Source organism: Crocodylus siamensis, chromosome 1 (assembly GCF_052110815.1).
Source record: "Crocodylus siamensis isolate JL-2025a chromosome 1, ASM5211081v1, whole genome shotgun sequence".
Classification (NCBI taxonomy): domain Eukaryota; kingdom Metazoa; phylum Chordata; order Crocodylia; family Crocodylidae; genus Crocodylus; species Crocodylus siamensis.
This window is the reverse complement of record NC_143395.1, coordinates 152,099,039-152,114,630: the sequence shown is the minus strand read 5'-3', so window position 1 is coordinate 152,114,630 and position 15,592 is coordinate 152,099,039. Positions and strand designations below refer to the sequence as shown.

At 41.0% G+C, this 15,592-nt stretch overlaps 1 protein-coding gene across 2 annotated transcripts in view; it reads right to left on the bottom strand.

Annotated features, from left to right (window-relative positions):
• Window positions 1-15,592, bottom strand: part of TTC27 (tetratricopeptide repeat domain 27) — a 221,063-nt gene that overhangs the window by 136,823 nt on the left and 68,648 nt on the right. For both annotated transcript variants that reach the window (XM_090045604.1, XM_090045594.1), the window contains exon 9: window positions 8,763-8,829. In XM_090045604.1, coding sequence (XP_089901730.1) covers window positions 8,763-8,829 — 67 coding nt within the window. The remainder of the gene's footprint in view (window positions 1-8,762; window positions 8,830-15,592) is intronic.

The following is a 15,592-nucleotide window of genomic DNA, read 5'->3' as shown; positions in this document are numbered from 1 at the left end:
TCTGCCATGACTCGATTAGTCTCTAGCTGTAAATTAATAGCACCATAAAGGATTAAGAACAGAAAACCAAAAAAGCTAATTCCTTAAAATTTAAAAGAAAAATGACAATACAGCTATATTTAATAAGATGTGCAGTAAAATGCATGGCCTGATTTTCAAAGATGCTTTTCATCTTTATTTTCTGTTGGTTTCAGTGCATGCCTTCCTCTTGTGAAAAATCAAGCCAACAGTTCTCAAGATCAAATTCCAGTTAATATAGTGTTTTATGGAGCTAATGGTTCAGCACACTGAAAAACCAAGAGACAGGAAGATTGTCTAGCATTACCATCTGGTCCATCTCTAGACTACAATGTATTCCTTTGCTTTTGACAGGTTTTCCCTTCTTGATTTCACCTTATTTTTTTCATTGTGTTATCTGATTTTTCTAATGCGTTCTTATGTTTTCCTTGGCAAGAGGTGGGTGCATGTTAACATTTGTAGACTGTGCAACAAGAAAACTATTATAAAAGGTTACCAAATGACAAGAAAGATCTCTCAAGTTGGAATGCCTAAAAGGGGAACAAAGACTTCCTTGACTAATCTTATACATTATAAAAGAGGCACCAAAATCTGCATTCTCCACACATGGCAGACATTGTAAAAGTAAAACAGACATATGTAGTCAACCTTTACCTGTACCCATGTCACAAACCTACAATATTTTAAGGCATTTGTGGAACATCACGCATGTATTCTTTAGTTTTTTTTAATGATATGCCACATGTAGTCTCTAAGCATAGGTAGCATGAAGCTGTATTTAACTTTATTGTCCCTATGTGTATATGCACTATGATATTTGTTATATGTAATATGTTATAACAGAGCCAGGACTGCATCACATGATAATGATTTTCAGGTATCACTCCCTACGCAATAAGTGCCACACCTAGGAGAGGCTCAAAGTTTAAACAGCTGAAGGAAGTAATCACTGGAATTAGCATCTGACATGGGTAGACGTAATGGTCAGTCAAACAGACCCTTGTGGTCATGGTCTAGGCTAGGGCACATATTGGATTTATATTTTAAAAGGCAAAGCCTGTAGCAAGAACAACACCTGATTATTCAAACTATTCTGGGAAAGATGTTTCTCATGGTGGGAAAATTAAGTGAGAGACAGTAGCCTTCGGATATGTCTGAAAGGATGTAAATATTCTCCTGGTTATAACAGACCAAGAGAGACTTCTGGTCTGGTAAACCAATATGCACTTGGGGGGCAGGAAGTTACATGCATGGTACAGGCTCCCCAAGAATCCAATGGATGATGTATGGAAATGGCCAGATGAAAAATTATATTTATACTCTGCCTTGAAAGCAAGTGTTTTGTCTTCAGTTTTCCCAGACATAGGGAATGACAGGCCCTCAGCCAATCGGCTGAGTGAAACAGGCTGACAGGAGAATGTGCAGGAGGCCCTGATACAAAAGTCAAAGGCAGGACATATTTTCTAACATGTTTTGCTGAGTAGGAGCTGCATTCTTAGGTTTAAGATGTAGGTTAAGATCAAATTACTGCCCTGATTTATGTATTTTGTTTATTATTATCTCACTGTCTTTCTCAATATATGGATACTGATTTCTTACGTTTGATCCTGTTTTTATAATAAATCTTTTTGTTATCTTTTATAACTTATGACTGTCAATGATAACTGATTTCAAATTCTTTGGCCACACAGGCAGTCCTCTTCCAAGGAAAGGTGGATCTATCATTTCTGAGCACATGACCAGACAAGGCTGTGATTCTTCTAGCTGGCAAAATCTGCAACAAGCTGGCAAGATATGGGTGAGATGGGTAAAGCTGAAGTGCCACTGGTCAGGGAAGTGACTTCTAGAACATCTCAGTCTCGGGGCCTTGAGGATAAAGAACTCCCTTGAAAGTGTGAGATCACCCCAGGAGTGTATCACAGAGCTACACCTGACCACGTCCAGAGTCAGGGTGTGTCACACATACGCACACCCTCCACCATACCTTTCCACCACTTTTCTTGTCCCCATCATTTCTGGAAATGAAAGTAGGGTCTGAACAAGTTCAATAAAAGGGGTGCATACAAAGCAGCAGCTTCTGTTGTATAATTTGTCTGTGTCTTTCTCTTCATCCTCCTTCTCATGGCACTCCTAGAGTGCTACTGTCAATGCTAAAAGCTCCTTGATTATTACTACTTACTACATACTGGTTACATTTTATGTCCCCTAGTTCTTATATTATGAGACAGTAAATAATAACTTCTTATTTACTTTGTCTTCACTGTTTAGTATTTTATAAACCCTTATCATGTCCTCTCTCAAGCATCTCTTTTACAAACTGAACAGGCCTAGCCTCTTTAGTTGCTTCTCAATATGGAAGCCCCTCCACACCACTAATCATCCTTGTTGTCCTTCTTTCTACTTTCTCTAGTTCTTCTACATCCTTTCTGAGGTGTAGGGACCAAAACCAAAACTGAGCACACTATTCAAGGTGTGGAATGGCCAGGTTTGTACAGAAAACCCTAAAAAGCCAAACCAAGATTGCCTTGGCTGAGCATCTGCAACTTATATGGACTTTTAAATGGGAGTTCAAGCCATGCTGTGCCTTCCAAGAGATGCCTGCACCTAGCAAAAACTGGCCATTTATATGGCCATATTCTACTAACCCTCCCCCTTGTCTTGTACTAACTTGCTTTTAACTATGTTTTAACTCAACACTTTTCCAACTAGGGGTCAAAGCCTCCAATGAAATTTAGTGACTACTGATGGACTCAGTCCCACTAGGAGTTGCTAATTAACTACTGCCACAAGAAGGGAATTATAACGAATGGGTACTTCTTTCACTTTAAAGTGATCAAGGAAGCACTGCCTTATTAAAATGCTTTACAATATTGGGGGTTTCTTAAGGTAATTGGAAAAAGCCTTCCTTGCTTCAGGGAAGATAATTTTCAGCAGATTTCAGGTGAATGTATGACAACCATCTAACCAGCCTGCAGATTTAAGAATCCACATGTAGGCTGAGAAGATGCCTGCTCACACATACACGCACAGCAGTTTTAATACATGCTACATGAACTACTGAGGGCAGCATTATTATATGGATCTTTTGCCCCAATTTATTGAATTGTTTATTTACTCAAAAACGTGCTTTGAATTATCTAGCATACAACTGATTAACTTACAGAAAAATAACTTGATGTGAAAATAAGCATATACTATGTCATAAACATAAGCTCTTTCCTTAATGGGTACCCTGGGAACTCCTTATCCACCAACTCTTCCTCTCATTCAACAATTGTAATTTTGTAATTGTAATTCTGTTTATTTAGATTGCAAAAACAGTCAGAGTTACTGTGTAGAATTCTTCCACAAAATCTTTCAATTACTTTAGATAATTTCAAGTTAATGTATAACCTAGGAGGGAGCTTTTAATGATATCAAGTAATGCATGTAGACTAAGGTCTCATCTGTGCCATTACCTTTCAGGCAAGATTTAGGACTCTGTGACTACAACCCACAAAGAATTTTGCATGGTTTTAAAATGATACAAATGCAAGTCATGAATTATCTATGTCAAAAGATAAAATGAAAGCAAGGTTTGGATTCCCTAATAGCGGTAGTTAATTAAGTGGTCCTAATCTAGTGGTTGAAAAGACATTATTTTTTAAGCTTATTATCCATTCTATAGTATGGATACCTGGTACAATACTGTCCAGAAATATTCTTGCCTACTTACAGCACCACTTTTGGTTTATATTGACTTCTGCACTATTGGAGAAATTTTCTTCTAGGTGAGTACTATAATCTTCCTTTCTTGTTGCACAGAATAAAAATGGAAAAATGGTGTACATCACATACATATACCTGATGGCATTAAGCTGAGCAGGCTATCTGCCTCAACTTTGACTTTCAAGACAATAAAAGTTGTAGCATCTTCAGAAAGGAGGTACCATATCCCAAAAAAAGTATATATTCAAACAAAAGTACTCTGGGTTCACTGGGATAAATATTTACTATAAATGTTGATAAGGAAGCCCAACAGGTAAAAAAAACCAATACAAAACATGATTTTCAAATAGTAGGCCAGTAGATGGCAGGATAATCCTATTCTGTTTTCTTCCCTTTATGAAGAATTCCTCCAAACACAGACCTGTACTCTTCCACCCAACATGAATTAGTATGATTTCTTCAGCAACATCATATAAAAGAAGACAACAACTCTGTTTTGACTACAGAGCACGCATGCCATCTTGATATATACTTTCCTGATGTAACACTTAAGAAAGGCTGAAATATTTACAATCTTAAGAGAAAGCTTAAAAAGCAAAGTTCAACCAAAAACCTTGCCATTTTAGAAGTACAGCGTCTTGCACATGGGATCATCCATATCAGCACTTTTTGTTGTTACAAGTTAAAGGAGACTGGATTTAACATTAAGGCTGCCTATAGCTGTGGAAAAAAACAAAACAGCACTTTATTTTCAACTCAGTGTGCCCATGCCAAGCATAGCACATGCTCAAAAGAGGAATCACATCAGTATGATCTGGCTCCCCAGCATCTGTATAGCTCACATGCTTCAGTGGGGTGTTTTGGTGTTTTTATCTAATAGCTGATTCAATCAGCTATGAAAATTCAATTAACTATTAGATTGAATCAGCTATTAGATAAAAGTACCAAAAAGCCCCACTGAAGTGCATAAGCTATACAGATGCTGGGCGAGCCGGGTCAAACCGATGTGAATCCTCTTCTGGTAAAGTGCTGTTCCCCACCCCCCCCCAGTCTTTCAGCACTCCATATGACTATTTAAAATATTTATTATTTAAACACAATGTGGAGGGGTTTCTGCTCCATTCAATCCATCATTAATTACGCAGGAAACACCAGGGAGCATAAAGAATGGAAGACTGAAGACATGAAAAGCCAAGGGAATTTGCCAAAGGAAGGGAGACCTTAAAACAGGTAAGGAAGACTCAAAAATTTTAACAGAATGCATTGAGTAATACATAAATGTTAGCAATGTCTAATTTTGTCTAACAAAATGATTTACACTTGCGTTATCTCTGCCTTCTCTGTTCTTTTTCCATTTTTTACACTCCTGTTTCTTAGTAGTATATCTTGGTGCATTTGTCTCCTTTCATTCTGGCATATATTCTGAGTTTTAGTTATTATTTTAAGCCCTTTAAGCATTTTTCTCTACAATTAATTAATTGTCTCCTCATCTGATTAGTTTTCTTTAGCTTACTTAGCTGACTTGGCATTTCTCCATCTCCTAAATTTACATTTCAGATATTTTTGCTCTGTATTCTCCCCTTATCTTGCAAAGCCTTTTTCCTTCTTCCTTTCTTCACTTTACTTATTCCCTTACTTCACGCTTCCACACCTTTCTTTTTTTATTTCTTCCTTTCTTACAAAACTTTAATTCAAACAGCCATGTATCACTAGACTTATTAAGAGTGATATAAGTGGTCCATTACTATATGGAAGCAGCAGCCTAAGAAAAATCAGCATAGTTATTTTGAAGCGATCCATACGATTTCTTCAAAAACGCTTCTGAGACCTTAAGCATATTGTTTTGTAATATGGATCTAAGTCAGCCAAACAGAAAAATGCAGCCCAAATGCCACACCTGAATTGCTATGACCTTCAGCAAATTACTCGCCCTGTTTATCCACATGTAAAAATCCTGGCAAGACTGTAAGACTTGCTTGAATGCTTTAAGATCCACAGAGAGAAAGCATTGGAGCAAAACATCTAAATGTTGACATTAATACAACAAAGACAAATACTACATCAAGATGAATCCACTAACGTCAAACGTATATCTGTACCAGCAGGTTAGTTACAGAACTACCTTTAACCTTCAACCACCTACCACCCATGGGGAATGTCTACATTCACACATTTACTGCGCAGTAACTGAAATTACTGCGCAGTAAGGGCGCACGTCAGCATGTGCATGCCCATACTATGCCATAAATATGGCAATTTACGCCAACTTGAGTATAACTTTGATACCTCCATCATGCAGGAGGTATGGCATTTGCTGCCATTGTTTCAGTATTTCACTGTGTGACAACAGATCAAACTCTTATAAAAATCAGCATAGGCAATTTATCAAAAAAAAAAATCAGGATGTTTCTTCACTTCATTTTTTCTAATTATAAAGCTCTGAGAATATTACATAACAAAACTACATATTTACTCTCTCTCATTCTAATGAAACAATAGCTGCAATCCAATAGCCCAAAGCTCTTACAAATCAAGCCTTTTTGTTTCAAGATTTCTCTAAGAATATGACAAATCCAAGTTTTCTGTAATAGGCATGTAAGCTTAAATTTGTACAGAAAAAAAACCTCTCACTATAAAAAACAAATGCCTTCAGAATGAAGTAAGCTAGTTAACTTATATAGATGAATATAATAAGGCAGCACAGTCTTCCTGAATCTACAGACAACTAGTGTTTCTCCTGCAGTTTATGACTGGCAACAGCGAAACAAATCAAGGATAAAGTGAGTTTCATGCTGCTGCTAAATCAGGTACAAGGGGCAAAAAAACCTCCTAAAATATTTAGGGAAGAAGGCAAAAAAGAGGTCAAGCTAAGATTAGACCAGTTATGCCCTCATCTCTGTTGCATCTTAACAGTAGGCAAGACTATTTGGAGAAAGAAAAAGAGAAAGTTCCTTATTTCTGCAAAGTGGGCATTAAGCTTCACTGGACAACCACTAGCCAGAGATCGATAGGGAGTTTTAGGAACAGAGCTTTATTACAAATTTCAGCCCTTTTCTTCCACAGGGGCTGAAGAGACTTGGAAGCTTAGCATCTAGAGCAGGGGTGAGCAAGTATTTCAGCTGGAGGCCCTCTTGATGAGTTTTGGTGAGCTGCTGAGGGCTGGAATGGTAGCCCTGCCGCCTGGACGCCATATTGGGAACAAAAGTTCTGTCCCCTAAGCCCTGACTTTTGCCACCAGAAGTACTCTTGCACATGGAAGTACCCCTTTTGGGGGGATGTCATCTTGGAACGGGAAAAAATCAAATCACATATACTAAAAATCAAACATAGTTTCATAGTTGTCTACTTTAATGTATTTTAATTCTTTTTCAAAAAATATTTTTGTGCTAATATATGTGCATTTGCACAGTATATATAGAGGTGATTGCACAACTCAAAAATAAAGTATTACTCTTGTACATTGTGTGTTACAGGTGTGTAGGGGAGCGTGTGGGATGTGGTTGGGATGTGTGTATATATGTGTGTATGGGGTTTGTGAGGGAATACAGCTGTGTGTGGGGAGTGCAGGGTATGCTGGGGGTGTGCATATGTGGGGGGCAGGGTATGCAGGGGGTGGGTATGTGGGGTTTGAGAGAAGGTGGGGGAGTGTGGGGACCCCCCACACATGTCCCCCTCCATGGTGCACAGCCCCTGCTGCTGGTGGCAGCAGTAACTGGCAATGGGCCCTTGAGGTGTTCATGGTTTGCGCAGGCACCTGTGCCTAGTGGACCACAGCTCCAGCCAGTTCCAGGAGCTGTACATGGCTGCAAGAAGCAGAGTCAGGATGGCCTGCCTCTGTTGCATGGAGCTCACGTGCAGCTCTTGGGACTAGCACGCTAGTGGGGGGAAACCCTGGCTACCTTTCCTGCTCCCTGCTGCCACATGCAGCTTCCGAGACTTTACCAGAAGTGGTGGAGAGCCCCACTCCCTGCTTCCCTGTGGAATCCTAGGAACTGCATGTGGCAGCAGCGAGTGGAGAAGGTAGCCAGCTCCATTGCAGGGTGCTTATTCCCAGTGAAATAGGAGTCTTGGGAGCTGCATGTAAGCCCTGCATGACAGAGGTGGCCCAGCCTGGCTCCACTCCTTGCTGCTATGTGCAACTTCTGGAACTGGCTGGAGCCATGCACTGCCAAGCAGCTGTGCTTGCACAGGCCATGATCACTCTGAGGGCCCGTCTCCTGAGGATGAGGGTGGAAGAAAAGCATCTGGGCTGGGTGGGGTACAGTTAATTGGTGGGCACCCATGAGCCAGATGAAATTATCTGGTGGGCCAGATGTGGCCTGTGGGCCATATTCTGCCAGCCCCTGATCTAGAGTAATGCTCTGATTGCGCCTCGTGTGTCCTAGTTTGAAATCTTACATAAAAAGTGCCAAAAAGATCATTTTAAGCAATAAACAGTTTATGTAAAAGAAAACTGTTTCCCAGTAACTGTGTTCATTTTATTTTCATTTGCTTTTCTGCTGAGCTGAACTGTCAAAGGAAAGGACCTAACATGCTGTGTGTAAGGTTTCACAGGGATCAAAATGTTGTTCTAACTGCACTTATCTTCTCCATTTACAAAAATCTCTTAGCAATCAGGTAATCACTAGGAAAGCTCTCAACAGCAGATCAACATGGAGAGTTTGTCATAAGCAGACTCCATCCAGTGAAACTACATTTCAACTTCTAATAGGAACCTACATCTAAACTTAGAAATCTTTGCATTAAGTGGTTTTAAGTTAAACTGAGAGAAGTAGTTTTAGTGTCAACATCATCTGTAGTGCTGATAAGGAAAATAAAGGCGGAATTTCAGCACTGGTTTACTTTCTTGAGAATGGAAGAGTGGGAGCAAGAGATCCTAAGTGTTTTATAAGTAGGGAAGCAACTGACTGACACCAAGTAGACTGTATTCATAAACACTTTCACTATTAAAATGATGGATGGGTCACAGCCTAGTACTTCACTTGGAGAGTAGACAAGCGGAGATGTATACAGTAAAAAGGACGTATGTTACTCACCGAAGTAAAAGCCAGCAGTTCCTCTTCAGTTAGTTTGTGCGTTGGATTGTTTTTTTGGAAGTCTATGCTATAAGACAAGAATTCAGCACAAACAAAATTAAAATGAAATCTATGGAACTTTATTATACATAAAGCATACCTCAAGTCTAGAAAAAAGTAATGCATTTCTCTTAGAAAAAATGTCATTATGACATTATGTATGTCTGACCAAGGATCTGGGCTTCTGTCATAATTTACAGTGGTTTGGGGGCGAGGGAGGGAATCTGCTTTGGGGATTTATTAATATGGTGGCCAGCCAAGGTGGTATTCAGAAAACATTACCTGCAAGAGCCTAAGCCTTTAGAAGTGGCTATTAATCATTAAGATTTTTTTCTTCCTCAATGGGAAACCTAGAGGGCAGAGAATTATTTTATCAACCTTTCTTTATTTGTTCTTTTCCACCCTCAGAAATGTGCGGTTTGTGGATATTTAAAAAACAAAAGCAAGAACAAAACAAAACTAAGGAAAGGACTTAAGTGTCAAGGGAAGACAAAGAAAGTAGCAATACCCAAAGGAAGACCAAGATAGCCAGAAAAAGAAGGCTGATTTCAAAGGAACTAAGATGTTTAGTTGACTCCCACACCCTGCGAACAACCTGACATGTCTTTATCAATCTTATCTAGCACAAGCTTATTAGAGGTGTAAATTCTAATATAATAAAGGGCTTAATCTGTCTGTCTGTGTGCCTGTCTGTCCATAGTGGTTTTGGGCAACAGCACACGCGCTGCTGAGAGGGCCGGTGGCGACTGGCTCCTCAGGCAGAGGGAAGCCCCGCTGCTCCGCAGGCAGAAGCAGGCAGGTAAGCAGGAGGGAGCCATTGCCTCAGGTGGAGGGAAGCCCTGCTGCTCCCCAGGAGGCGGCGGAGGCGGGTGGGGGAGGGGGGGATGGAGCTGCCGAAGTGCTCTGCTGCCTCTGAGGAGCAGGGCTGGTGGGTGTGGGGGGGCGGAGAGGCCAGCGGTGCTGGAGGCAGCAGCAGCATAAGTTGGTGGGTGGTGGCACTCTGTCCCCTGTCCCCCCCACTTCCATCATTCTTGATGAGCAATTTGTTTGTTCTACGCATCAGACAACACAACATGCTGTCATGCTGGTACTACTCCCAGGCCAGGCTGGAGCTAGAGCTGGAGTAAACATATACTCTATGCCAAATGCTGGAGCAGGGACAGAGCCTGCCAGTGCAAAAGCATGGGTAAACAGTAGAGGTGAGAGACTATGGGGGGAAGGGGTCTGAGTCTGCAGGGGGGCAAGCAGCAGGTACAGTGATGGTTGCAGGGGGAAAAAATAGGTGACAGGGAGCAGAGGTATGAGGAAGCAAAGTACAGGGGGCAAGAACACCGCACCCCCACACAGGCTATGCCTGACAGCCTGCCTCCTACGGCCTACCCCCCCACCTCCATCCTTTGCCCCTGCTTTCCTCACTGCAGCAGTGGGGGAGAATAATTTAGACACAACTCTCTAATAATTATATTCTATATATGGTCAATTATAAGAAATGTATATAATTTCCATATAAAGAATCTAATTATTGTGAGATTGTCTTAAATTCAGAGTTGTCTTCAATTTGGGTAAATGCCCGCTCAACCCCTGGCGCATACACTAGATCTGGTCCCTGGTGCCTTATCATCCAGCCTGGCCCTGCATGCTAGATCCGGTGCAACAGTTGTTACAAGGCCAAGCAGCGGCAGTGCGGAGCCTCAGAGCATAATCCCCCCCCATTCAGAACCAGAGGCGATGTAAGGTCTCAAGGCCCCAGTCCCAGCACATGGAACCTGGTGGAAGTGACACAGTGTCCTGCGGCTCTGATCCTGGCACGTGGGGCTGAATAGAGGTGGTATGGGGCCTTTGTGCCTGATCCCCACCTGCAAGACGAGGCAGAAGTGCTCCAGGGATCTAGGGCCCTGGTCACAGAACCATAGAATCACAGAAAATTAGGGCCGGAAGGGACCTCAGGAGGTCATCTAGTCCAACCCCCTGAACAAAGCAAGACCATCTCCATATATATCATCCCAGTCAACCATGGGATAACACGGTATGCAGAACCAGGCTGAAGCAGTGTTCAGTCTCAGGACCAGGTGGGGACGGTGCAGTCTGGTTCTAGGTGTGCAGGCCTGATCCTGTGGTGCAGGGCCTGAGCCAGCCTGCAGACTAGTCCCACACCTGTCATTTGTCCCATGGGGCCAAAAGTTTACGCACCACTGCCATAAACTCTACAGTACGGTATTATACCAACCTCACAACTAAAAATCAAAACACTTCCAAATACTGTAGCAGAGGAAAAGTGTATATTTTAAATAACTGCTTAAGTATTTGTAGGCTTGGTTAAACTGCAGTGATAGTGTCAGGTAGAAGCACAGTGCTTTATTTCAAAATCTGCTAAAGTCCTTTGTATAACCAGGTAGCTGAAACTATAGCTACTTCTACACCAAAATGCAGGCACACATCATTGCCGAAAATATGGGAAAATGCAAGACAGAAGGGGTCACCGGATACTATTTTATGAAGGCTTCCACCTCTGTGAAGCTAAAAGCTGGAACAAACACTGGAATTGTGACCCCAAGAAAAGCCTGAAGCTAAATCCTACTTGCTTTACTCCCTTGAATAGCATGTGGCATGTATGTAAAATTCCTGATTCAGCTTTGCCTACATAAATAAGCCTACTGAGCATGCTGGCCCAGAAAGCTGGAAAGCCAGGTTCTGCACCACACCCCTCTGCACCCAGGGTGTTTGAAACTGCATCTCTTATTTGTCTAGAAAAGCATTCTAGTCATCAGAACATGGGTTAACAATACCAGAACCTTCTCTACCCTTTTTTTGAAGATAGCCCTCTGCACCATATATAAAATATTCATGGAATAAAAAGGATGAACAGCACTGAGAAAGTTTTTGTCTCACTGAGAGCAAAAGCTCCCTCCCAGCCAGGGAAGAATCCATTTCACTGAGCCACACACCTTCTTGTTTGTTCTTTTCCTCAAGGCCTCATATATCTCACCCTTGTGCCTGGCCCTATAGATCAACTTCAAGACAAGGGCTTAGGTCAAAAGGTTGGAGTTGCTTTTGCTATTCTTCTTCCCCATCACATCCACCAACTAAGCATTTACGGCAATTCTGTTTTGCCACAGGGAGGAATAAAACCACAAACTGAATCGAAATGCAAAAAAAATATATAGTTACATGGTGGTAAATGTGCCATTTAGGTGTAAAATTGGAAATGCAGACATTCTGGAGGGCAAGGCTAGGATTTAGAATGACCTGGATAGACTGAAAAAATGGTCTACTATCAATGAGATGTTATTCAACAAGAACAAGTGCAAAGTTCTGGACTTGGGACAGAATAACCACATGCACAAATATAAACTAAGGAATGACTGGCTTGGCTACAGTACTGCAGAGAAGGACTTAAGGGTATAATAAATGATAAGCTGGATATGAGCCAAGAAAGTGCTCTTATTGCAAAAAATATATATTTTTTAAAGCCAACCGCATCCTGGGTTGCATTAACAGGAGTATCACTTGCAAATCAAGGGAGTGATTCTTCTGCCCTATTCAGTGCTGGTGAGGCCTCATCCGGTGTACTGTGTTCAGTTTTGGGCTCCACACTTCAAGAAGAACATGGATAATTTGGAAAGAGTCCAGTGCAGAGTAACAAAAACAATTAGGCGCCTAGGAAATGACACTTATAAGGAAAGATGGAAAGAACTAGGGCTACTTAGCCTGGAGAAGATAAGACCGAGAGGGGATTTGATAACAACTTTCTAATACTCAAAGGGTGATTATAGAAAGGATGGAGATGGGCTTTTCTCTGTGGTCATAGGGAACAGGACTAAGAGCAATGGCCTCAAGCCAAAGCAAGGGAAATTTAGGAGATTAGAAGGAACTTTCTGACTATGAGAGTGATCCAGCATTGGAACAGGATACTTAGAGAAACTGCAGTATCTCCATCCTTGGACACTTTCAAAAGCAGGTTAGATAAACATTTGGCTAGGATGATCCTGCCTTGATCAGGGGGCTGGACTGCATATCCTTGTAAGGTCCCTTCCAGCCCTAATTTCATATGATCCTATTATCCTAAATGCAAAATAAGATTTAGCCCCACAACAGCATTTTTTGAGTTAAGTATTGGCTTTAAAAAAACACTGCCTCTTTTGTTTCATTCCTATTGTATTGAGGGAAAGACGTTTTTGCAGGTCCTCTTAAATAATAAGGATCAGATTGTCAATGTCCATTTTTAACAGAGGCAATTTACAGGGTTTTGAATTTTGGCTAACTGTTTGGGTCAACTGGGTACATAAAATGTTATACATATTATGTTCTAAATTGCAGGCTATTGAGAAAAAAGCAACCAAAATGATTATGGGGTTGCTGTGACTGATACCTTCAATACTCCTTTTTATCTGTGCAGTATAGTCCAACAACAAAGATAAGCTATAACAGTTTAAACACCAAGGAGTTAAAAGAACTGCCAAAGGTACTGCGATGAACAAAAACTTTATGCTGATATCCTTACATCCCATTTAGCACAAAAGGATCTTCTCAAATAAGCAGTGAAAGTTATACTGCACGAGTCATTTAAAACCATATTAAACCCTTTAAACATATATTTCCAATGCCAGAACAAGGGGCAAAATGGAACATCCATTTCCAATTGGTTGTAATTTCTATTACAGTCACTTTGGAGTCATGAACACTGATTAGCCGACATCAATTAACAGGAGTAAAAGGGTATGCACTGGCATTTTAAATCACATAATTTTGCTAAGTGAGAGGTACTGGAAGCAAAGAAGGTATTTGTGGAAATGGTCTGTAGAAAGCATGAAAGAAGGTTGCTGAGCAAAAGGCCAAATTTTCAAAGTACTTTTGAAATTCATGGATGGGCACACACATCTTTATGATTTACACTGGTGTGCACAGACCGTTAGCTGCACTTACCCAAGTTTGACGCATAAATACCTGCTTGCATATGCAAGTACATACCATGAAGGTAACAGAGTCTCATCTATTTTTTAACTTATAAGGGCATACCAGGGGAGTGAAGGAGGGACAAGGTCAGACTTTTCCCAGATGTATTTGCATCAGTATTCATCTTATTTCTCAGCAGCTTTACAGCAACATTCATTTTCTGAACGAAAAAATGCCAGAAACAACAAGCTGATCACTTTATAAGCATTTTCAAAGTTTTGCAAAGATTTTTCAAATGACTAATGCTTTTATGTAACTAGTTCTGAATGGCAAGACAGGAAGTTGATTTCCCAAATGGAATCTCTTACCCCAGCTGTAATTACTAGTCCATAGCAATTTATTTTAGAACTTTTAAAAATCAGTATTATTATAAACTGACCACAGTGAGATCATTTTAATGTCTGGCACCATTTCTCAACTGGTTTGTTCTTAAAAATTTACACTTACATGAGCTGTATTTAAAGGCAGGTCAGACTGCCAATAAATATTTAAGTATGATCTTTGTTACTTTTAAACACTGCCCAAATAAAAAGCAAGATTTTCTTTCTTGGCTTTTCTTTTTATAGTGTAACTAGTTACAGTGTAACAAGTAACTATCCTTCCAAAATTGTTTGTACCTAACTTTTTTCAGTCTCCAGAGCCTGGAAGAAAATGTATCAAAAATACAAAATCTAATGAATGCAGGCTTGTGAGTGTACTTCTTTATGACAGTGTGATTCTCCTTCAGCAGAATTACTTTAATGTCTATTAGGATCAGCAGATGAAGTTAAATTAACCTTTTTAAAGTTCCATTGTCTTGCTAATGATGAGGAAGTGATGCAAATACAGGGAGAAAAAGAAATCCTTCATTGTTATAAAGAAACTATGAGAGAGGAAATGAGGAAAATAAGAAACTGTTCATCTCCTTTTCCTCCCCTGCTGTCATTACCCCCACATAAAACACATCTACACAACGATGGATCCCGATTGCATCTGCCACATCCATACATGGTACTCCCCCACAGAGGTGTAACGGATAAGATTCTGTGCTCGATGCAAACGCCAGTCACTCCATGGGAGACACTGCTATGTGAGGTATCAGCACTGCCAGCAGCTGGGGAGAGATTAACACCCCCTACAACTGCCTCCAGCACCCAGTGCTGCTGAATCGCATCACCACTGGGGCTTACCAACACTTGATTCGGTTGCACCAACTTGCCCTCCCTTCACACACACCACTCGCCTCGTCCCCACAGGCTGCTCCAACCCCCCGACCCCTCTCCCAAGTGTCACTCCAAAATAAAGTTCTCCTTCCAGTAGGTCTGTGCGTCTGGCTCTGTACGGCTGAGATGGGACTGGCACTCCAAATTCATCACACGCTTACTAATTAAGGTCAGTACATTGGGCTCAACTGATTTTTATGAGAAGTTCCTCTGTTGCCACTACAACATACCAGCCAGAGTGCTAAAAGGGAAGAACAGCCTATTCTTGCTAGTGCGCTACTTCTCTGAATATCATGGAGTTCCATGCCCTTGCAGTTCTCAACCTCTGTTCACTTAATTGTTTGAAATATTTTTCAAGTGTGGTCACTGTCTTTGTGTTTTTCAGGGTTGCCAACTCCCTGTAAATTTACAGACACTCTGTAAATAACCATGTTAAAAACTCCTCTGTAAATCCCATTTTAAAAAATGTGCCACCCGTAAAAACATGAAGCAAAAACATCTCCATAAAAACACAGAGCTGGCTGAAACTCCATGATCAGAAAAGAAGTTAGAGGCAGTGTTAAAGCACAGACAGAGCACAGCAGCACCACCTGGTGTCCATGTGGGAATGCAGCACGCTGAAGGGAGCTCTTTTTT